Below are 9,466 nucleotides of genomic sequence, written 5' to 3'. Positions count from 1 at the left end.
TAAAATGCCGATCAAAAATACTGATGTGTGAATGAGGCCTAATATAACCAGGTGGAGTCACTATAAGGGCTTGTTTCCATTTGCGAGAAACACGTCCGTGTCTCGCATGTGGAAACCAAGCTCTGGTGCCGGCACTCCAGAGCGGAGCGTGCGGCTCCATGTGTTCCTATGCGGCCGCACGCTCCGCTCCCAAGTGCCGGCACCAGAGCTTGGTTTCCACATGCGAGACACGGACGTGTTTCTCGCAAATGGAAACAAGCCCTAACTCCTAATCCTACACCAAATCTTCATGGCTGATTGCTAAGTGCTTGCTTCCTAAGTGTGGATCAGCAGTGAACACAGCCATGGCGCTGTAGAGGTTAATTATCCTGCACAGACTCTCCGCCCTTCCTACTGGGAGGAAACTTTCACTTTCTGCTCTTTGAATTCCCACTACAATGGCGTCTGCTGAGCTGAGGGAAGATCTGAACTGCTCCATCTGCCTGAGCCTCTATACAGATCCCGTATCCCTGAGATGTGGACACAACTTCTGCCGCTCGTGTATTGTGAGTGTGCTGGATGCACAGGAGGCGGCTGGAGGGTATTCCTGTCCTGACTGCAGAGCAGAATATCCGGAGCGTCCGGCCCCGGAGAAGAACCGGAAGCTGGAGAATATAGTGGAGCGTTTCTCATCTACTCAGCCTGGTATAGAGGACACTGGTATCTTTTGTGCTTACTGTACAAAGTCTCCTGTCCCGGCTGTGAAATCCTGTCTACATTGTGAGACCTCGCTATGTGATGACCACCTGACTGTCCACAATAAGACAGTGGATCATATATTAATAGATCCCACAAGATCTTTTGGCAACAAAAAATGTTCCCTCCACAAGAAGGTTCTGGAGTATTACTGCCCACAGGACGCAGCTTGTCTGTGTGTGTCTTGTTGTTTGGTTGGCGAACACCGAGGACACCAGGTGGAACTTGTAGATGAGGCTTTTGAGAAGAAGAAAAAGGAACTGAGGAAATATCTGGATGAACTAAACCCACAAAAAGCAGATATTCAGACAAAAGTCCAGAATCTGCAGGATCATAAGACTAAGATCCAGGAGAAAGCCTCCGATAAGAGGAAGACCCTCAGTAAGATATTTATGGACATTAAGAAGCAACTGGAAACGGCAGAAAAGAAAGCGTTGAGTGAGGTCTCCAGGCAGGAGGAGAAGATTGTGTCCCAGACATCTCATCTGATCAAAAAGCTGGAAATACAGGAGGACGAGCTGTCCAGGAAGATGAATCACGTGGAGGAGATGTGTCTTGTCACCGACCCAATAATACTCTTAAATGCAAGTGACATTACAGTGTGTAGTCATGGAGGTGACGAGGACACAGTAGGAGATTGTGGAGAGGTCCACTCTGAGGAGGATCTGGATGAGGTTCTGATCTCACTGACTTTACACCGATCTATGAGGGACATTGTCACCAATGTAACATCAGAGCTCGGGGTCCATGTCCCAGACATATCGCTGGATGTGGACACTGCTCATAGATGGGTGAAGATATCATCAGATCTGAAAACGGCAACAAAATCAGGAGAACAAGAGAAACCAAAATCCCCAGGAAGATTTGTGAATGCCTTCCAGGTATTAAGCAGATGTGGCCTCTCCTCAGGACGACATTACTGGGAGGTAAAGTGGAACCAGATAGGAGATTGTGCCATCGGATTGTCCTATCCCAGTATAGAAAGGAATGGAGAACAATCAGGTATTGGATATAATGATAAATCGTGGAGTTTGGATATGAATAATGGAGGATATAAAGCATGGCACAACTCCAGGGAACTAACCCTCAGTGTAAAGCCAACGTGTCCGACACTTGGAGTCTTCTTAGACTATGAGGCCGGGCGTCTGTCCTTCTATGAGCTGTGTGGCCCCATCAGACACTTACACACCTTCACCGCCTCCTTCACTGAACCCCTACATGTTATCTTCTGTGTGTATGATGGAGCCTCTGTTACAATAAGAAGCTGAGGCCGATGTCGTCCTCGTCACATTATAATTCCATTATTCCTTGTCACATGGACACATCTGTATATAGTGAGTTATCAGCAGGACCCTCTAATAATACAATGTATATGGCGGAGTCATGGGGGGATTGTTCCTATTGTTTTTCCTCTTCCCTGTAGATCAGATGCAGAATCAATGATTGAGCAGAATGTAAATATTAATGGGTGAATTGTTCTGAGACTGATAATTGTTATTCAGTAAAGGGTTAATCCTCTCTGATAAAGTGCTGGGATATAGCTGGGATATGTCAGCACTCTCTGACTCCCGGGACCCCCACCGATCCTGAGAATAAAGGGGCCGCAGCATTAGTTCAGCCTCCTGCACATCGGAGCTCTGGACTCCCCCGATGCAGAAGCTGCAGTACGGCCACAGTGGATGGGGGGCACATCGGGGGTCCGGAGCGCCACTGTGCAGGGTAAACAGGGAGGGGACACAGCACTAAATCAGCTCTGTGGCCCCTTCATTCTCGAGGTCTGTGACATATGGAAAGTATATACTATAAATATATAATAGGTACAAATTCTACTTACTGGACTCTCACATCCACCAATCAGCTCTCGGTGCCCTGTGGAGTTTCTATTGTATTTTTCCTGAATAAAAAATGCAGCGTCATAGACTATGTTCACACATTTCATTTTTGCTGCTTTTTTTTCCACAGACACAATCTGCTCTCCTTGCAGTAAGAAACTTCCTTAAAAAATGCGTTTTTTTCCTGTATTTTTGTACATTTGTCTTTTGTACATGCTGATAAAGTTTAGTTCATAAAAAAGATCTGATTCACTTTCATCAGGTTTTGGCACCAAAAATGCAGCAAAACCTGATACCTGCGTTTTTTCAGCGTTTTTGCACCACTCATTGCTTTCTATTGATGAAAAACATTGGGAAAATGATGAAAGATGTGACATGCTGCATCCTGCAAAAACCGAGGGATTTCACAAAATACTGAGGACAGACTGAGCCGTGTGCAGGAGATTCCTGAAACCTCATAGACTTTGCAGGTACAGTAAAACTCAGCTAAAATTTGCATAAAAAACTCTGAGAAAATGTTACGTGTGAACATTGCCTTAAGGTACCTTCACACGAAACGACTTTGTAACGATATCGCTAGCGATCCGTGACGTTGCAGCGTCCTGGCTAGCGATATCGTTTCGTTTGACACGCAGCAGCGATCAGGATCCTGCTGTGATGTCGCTGGTCGTTGAATAAAGTTCAGAACTTTATTTGGTCGTCCGATCGCTGTGTATCGTTGTGTTTGACAGCAAAAGCAACGATACCAGCGATATTTTACACTGGTAACCAGGGTAAACATCCGGTTACTAAGCGCAGGGCCGCGCTTAGTAACCCGATGTTTACCCTGGTTACCAGTGTAAAATGTAAAAAAAACAAACAGTACATACTTACATTCGCATCCCCCGCCGTCTGCTTCCCACACTGACTGAGCGCCGTAAAGTGAAAGTGAAAGCACAGCACAGCGGTGACGTCACCGCTGTGCCCTGCTACTGCCGGCGCTCAGTCAGTGCAGGAAGCGGACGCCGGGGGACGCGAATGTAAGTATGTACTGTTTGTTTTTTTTACATTTTACGCTGGTAGCCAGGGTAAACATCGGGTTACTAAGCGCGGCCCTGCGCTTAGCAACCCGATGTTTACCCTGGTTACCCGGGGACCTCGGCATCGTTGGTCGCTGGAGAGCGGTCTGTGTGACAGCTCTCCAGCGATCAAACAGCGACGCTGCAGCGATCGGCATCGTTGTCGCTATCGCTGCAGCGTCGCTTAATGTGAAGGTACCTTTACAGTTCTAGCAAAGTGGATGAGATTTAGAGATTTCTTGCCCTCTGGGCTTCTTTTTTATGCATAGTAATCTGACCTGTGGTGCACATTTCCATACTGTGAAGTCCTGGTGATAAGAAACAGGGAAGAATGAGGGAATCTATTCCCCCTGGTAGAGGCTCAGTAAAACAATGGCGAGGCAAAAAATTAGACAAAAAAAATGTTGTCGCCCCGGTGCCAGATACATTTTATATTTCCTAGATATTATATTTTATTTCTTGGGATTTAAAATCTTTAGAATCAGATCACCACAGACAATTTACCAATGCCGGCATAATATCTTCCTAATGGAGGCCCGGCCTTCTTCTACATGAGGTGATGAGACAAAATTGAAATTCATCCATATTTTCAGTAGTTTTAGCATTTGTTCCCTCATCTAATCTCCTGTCCTTTTCTTTTTACTACATTCCATCTGGTCTTCCTCTAGGCGTCTGTAAGGATGTCTTCAGGGCAGCCCTTAGCCAGAAACCTTTCTTTGCAGAAGATGTGCCGTGTATGAAAGTCCACATCTAAGGTGCCGTTCTTTCTGACCCCCTCATACTGGCCGTATGGGACATGTTTTATCCACTTCGGGAGATGACCACGACCAAATTCGAGAGAGCTTATAATATCAACATTTCTAAGTAATATGTATGTTACAATCTTCTCTGTAGGATCTCGTGTGATCGTGAGATCTAGAAATTGGACAGAAGAATAGATCGGATTAAACACCAGACCCCACGGGGTCAATGTCAATCACTGAACACAACATTCAGCTTCATGAACAGTAACTGACAAATTAAACATAAATCAATAAAAGTTTTATAAAAAGAGATGTGACCCATTGTTACAATGAAGCGAGCGATGAACAGGGACTTGAAACACCCCAGAAACAAGTTTTCAAAACTGGGCGTGAAACAAGACCCCATTGCACAACCCCTTGTCTGCCGGTAGGTCGCATCCCCAAAGGAAAAATCATTGTGGTTCTAAATAAATCTAATACCCTGGATGAAAACCCCAATCTGATCCCGGGAAAGTTCTGTTAGGCCGGTTTCACACGTCAGTGGCTCCGGTACGTGAGGTGACAGTTTCCTCCCGTACCGGAGACACTGACACACGTAGACCCATAAAAATCAATGCATCTGTTCAGATGTCATTGATTTTGTGCGGACCGTGTGCGGACCGTGTCTCCGTGTGCCAAACACGGAGACATGTCAGTGTTCGTGGGAGCGCACGGATTACACGGACCCAATAGAGTCAATGGGTCCGTGTAAAACACGCACCTCACACGGACATTCTCCGTCTGGGGTCCGTGTGGCGTGCCGGAGACAGCGCTACAGTAAGCGCTGTCCCCCCCACATGGTGCTGAAGCCGCCATTCATATGTTCCCTGTAGCAGCGTTTGCTATAGAGAAAATATGAATGATAGTGTTTAAAATAAAGATCCATGTGTCCGCCGCCCCCCCACCCCCTGTGCGCCCCCCCCCCCGCTGGTCAGAAAATACTTATCCGGGTCCCCCGTCGGCTGTCGCTCCTTCCTGGTCTGGCCGCGCCTCCTACTGTATGCGGCCGATTACACTCATGAATATGTGGCTCCACCTCCAATAGGGGCGGAGCCGCCTATTCATGAGTGTAAATGAGCGGCCCCACGTGACCGCATACAGTAAGCCACGGCCAGACCAGGAAGGAGCGACTGCCGACGGGGGATCCGGGTGAGTATTTTCTGACCAGCGGGGGGGGCGCACAGGGGGTGGGGGGGCGGCGGACACATGGATCTTTATTTTAAACACTATTCTTCATATTTTCCCTGCAGCAAACGTTGCTGCAGGGATGATATGAATCGCAGCTTCAGCACCATGCAGAGTGGGTACCACACGCTCCGTGTGGTACCCACTCGCCATACGGGCGGCACACGTGTGCCGCAGGTATGGCCTCCGTGAGTTCCCAGGCACACGGACACGGATAACTCCGGTACCGATTTATTCCGGTACCGGAATTATCTGGACGTGTGGGACAGCCCTTATTGAACAAATATATTTCTATGGCTTCTACATCCAAATTAGGCTGAATATTAGAGTATAAAGAATTTACTGTAAATCACAAAGAATGTGATAAACATGTAACACTGAGGCCATGTTCACACTTAGTGTAAACGCTACGTTTATTTTCTGAAGATGTGAATCTGCCTTTTTTTTCAGTAGTGTAGAAAAGCTTTGATTCTGTGCTTAAAAATGCAACATAGTTTTTTTTTTACATGCTTTTTTTTAGTCTCTAAATAGAAGTCTATAGAGGGGGAAAAAAAGCACCAAAAATGCAGAGTTCAGCAGCATCTTTGGCCAAAAGGGGATGAAGATTTCATGAGATCACGTTCACTTTACTTAGACATTTAGACCATGTTCCCATGTGGTGTAAATGTAGATTTTTTTTTTTTCTGCACCGAAATTCTGCTGTTTAACGAACTCCAAGCTAAGTGGATGTGATCTCCTGTAAACTCCGGCCCGCTGTGATTTAAAGGCACTGCTGAACTCTGCGGTCATAGGGCGTTTTATCTTTATGAAGAGCCTGAAAAAGACATTAAAAAAACACAATTGTACTTTTTAATGTATTTTACTTTGGCTTCATTATATGCATCTGATCCACTCTAAATTTTTGACCAAGATGAACAGAGACCACTCCTTTGCTTCACACCTGTTTGCACTTTGCAGCACATATATTGCATAGCTCAAGTCTGCCAAGACTGTAGTCTGCAGTGTGTATCCTATAAGTGTATTATACAAGTGTGAAGATCAGAATTAATTCCAGAATTGAACCAGAAGGGAACTGAAGGTAACTGGATACAGTCACTGTAAACAATGTTTCTGTTTGTTTTCACTTTCATCTCTATAATCCTTCACTTTCTGCTAACTCCCGTTATCCCTACTCCTAGTAAGGAACTAGTCATCTCAATCCTCCCCATCCATCTCACCTCCTCCTCAGAACTGTTCCACACCATACAATCCTCTGTCTCCAAACACAGACAGCCCTGTCATGCCCTCTCCTGCTGCCACCTGCTGATACTTTCTCTGCTCCTTCTCACTGCTGGTGATATCTCTCCAAATCCTGGTTCTCCTCACCACATCCCCACAGTCAGTTCTACCTCCCATCCACGCTCTATCACAAATTTCCGTAACCTCTCTAACCTTATACCCATTCGCCCAGCCCCAGCTTCCCCAGTCCCACTAACAGGAGCTCTGTGGAACGCTCGCTCTGTCTGCAACAAGCTTTCCTACATACATGATCTTTTTGTTACTACCAAACTTTCCTTCCTTGACATCACCGAAACCTGGCTCAAACCTTCTGACACAGCCTCTCCTGCTGCACTTTCCACCTTTCTCACACACCCTGCTCCAGCAGCAAGCATGGTGGAGGAGTTGGTTTTCTCCTGTCCAATAACTGCTCCTTCACCCCAATCCAATTACCACCCTCTGTTACCCTCCCTTCCTTTTGAGGTGCACTCTGTGCGCATCTACTCCCCCTTCAACTGGCTGTCATTTGCCGCCCCCAGGGTCAGCCACCACCTTCTTTGCCCACTTTACCACCTTGCTACTTAATTTCCTCTCCGCTGACATCCCCACTATTATCTTAGGCAATTAACAGTAAAAAGAAAGCATTTGCACTACTAAAGCAGGATGGCACCATTGAAGCTCTAAAAAACTATAGGGAGAAAAATACTTTATCTAAAAAACTAATTAAAGCTGCCAAAAAGGAAACAGAAGCACATTGCTAAGGAGAGTAAAACTAATCCCAAACTGTTCTTCAACTATATCAATAGTAAAAGAATAAAAACTGAAAATGTAGGCCCCTTAAAAAATAGTGAGGAAAGAATGGTTGTAGATGACGAGGAAAAGGCTAACATATTAAACACCTTCTTCTCCACGGTATTCACGGTGGAAAATGAAATGCTAGGTGAAATCCCAAGAAACAATGAAAACCCTATATTAAGGGTCACCAATCTAACCCAAGAAGAGGTGCGAAACCGGCTAAATAAGATTAAAATAGATAAATCTCTGGGTCCGGATGGCATACACCCACGAGTACTAAGAGAACTAAGTAATGTAATAGATAAACCATTATTTCTTATTTTTAGGGACTCTATAGCGACGGGGTCTGTTCCACAGGACTGGCGCATAGCAAATGTGGTGCCAATATTCAAAAAGGGCTCTAAAAGTGAACCTGGAAATTATAGGCCAGTAAGTCTAACCTCTACTGTTGGTAAAATATTTGAAGGGTTTCTGAAGGATGTTATTCTGGATTATCTCAATGAGAATAACTGTGTAACTCCATATCAGCATGGGTTTATGAGAAATCGCTCATGTCAAACCAATCTAATCAGTTTTTATGAAGAGGTAAGCTATAGGTTGGACCACGGTGAGTCATTGGACGTGGTATATCTCGATTTTTCCAAAGCGTTTGATACCGTGCCGCACAAGAGGTTGGTACACAAAATGAGAATGCTTGGTCTGGGGGAAAATGTGTGTAAATGGGTTAGTAACTGGCTTAGTGATAGAAAGCAGAGGGTGGTTATAAATGGTATAGTCTCTAACTAGGTCGCTGTGACCAGTGGGGTACCGCAGGGGTCGGTATTGGGACCTGTTCTCTTCAACATATTCATTAATGATCTGGTAGAAGGTTTACACAGTAAAATATCGATATTTGCAGATGATACAAAACTATGTAAAGCAGTTAATACAAGAGAAGATAGTATTCTGCTACAGATGGATCTGGATAAGTTGGAAACTTGGGCTGAAAGGTGGCAGATGAGGTTTAACAATGATAAATGTAAGGTTATACACATGGGAAGGAGGAATCAATATCACCATTACACACTGAACGGGAAACCACTGGGTAAATCTGACAGGGAGAAGGACTTGGGGATCCTAGTTAATGATAAACTTACCTGTAGCAGCCAGTGCCAGGCAGCAGCTGCCAAGGCAAACAGGATCATGGGGTGCATTAAAAGAGGTCTGGATACACATGATGAGAGCATTATACTGCCTCTGTACAAATCCCTAGTTAGACCGCACATGGAGTACTGTGTCCAGTTTTGGGCACCGGTGCTCAGGAAGGATATAATGGAACTAGAGAGAGTACAAAGGAGGGCAACAAAGTTAATAAAGGGGATGGGAGAACTACAATACCCAGATAGATTAGTGAAATTAGGATTATTTAGTCTAGAAAAAAGACGACTGAGGGGCGATCTAATAACCATGTATAAGTATATAAGGGGACAATACAAATATCTCGCTGAGGATCTGTTTATACCACGGAAGGTGACGGGCACAAGGGGGCATTCTTTGCGTCTGGAGGAGAGAAGGTTTTTCCACCAACATAGAAGAGGATTCTTTACTGTTAGGGCAGTGAGAATCTGGAATTGCTTGCCTGAGGAGGTGGTGATGGCGAACTCAGTCGAGGGGTTCAAGAGAGGCCTGGATGTCTTCCTGGAGCAGAAAAATATTGTATCATACAATTATTAGGTTCTGTAGAAGGATGTAGATCTGGGGATTTATTATGATGGAATATAGCAATATAGGCTGAACTGGATGGACAAATGTCTTTTTTCGGCCTTACTAACTATGTTACTAT

General features: G+C 45.1%; 1 protein-coding gene across 1 annotated transcript; it reads left to right on the top strand.

Annotated features, from left to right (window-relative positions):
• Positions 1-426: 426 nt before the first annotated feature.
• On the top strand, positions 427-3,031 carry LOC143785312 (E3 ubiquitin/ISG15 ligase TRIM25-like). Its single transcript, XM_077274064.1, has one exon. It carries the CDS (start codon positions 438-440, stop codon positions 2,001-2,003), a length of 1,566 nt encoding a protein of 521 aa, XP_077130179.1. The 5' UTR covers positions 427-437; the 3' UTR covers positions 2,004-3,031.
• Positions 3,032-9,466: the final 6,435 nt, after the last annotated feature.

Source organism: Ranitomeya variabilis, chromosome 7 (genome assembly GCF_051348905.1).
Source record: "Ranitomeya variabilis isolate aRanVar5 chromosome 7, aRanVar5.hap1, whole genome shotgun sequence".
Lineage (NCBI taxonomy): Eukaryota > Metazoa > Chordata > Amphibia > Anura > Dendrobatidae > Ranitomeya > Ranitomeya variabilis.
The sequence above is the reverse complement of the archived record's forward strand: the minus strand, read 5'-3'. Positions and strand labels throughout refer to the sequence as shown.

What these genes read in the sequence shown, in the direction of transcription:
- LOC143785312 (XM_077274064.1), top strand. Translation starts at nt 438, where the DNA reads ATGGCGTCTGCTGAGCTGAGGGAAGATCTGAACTGCTCCATCTGCCTG.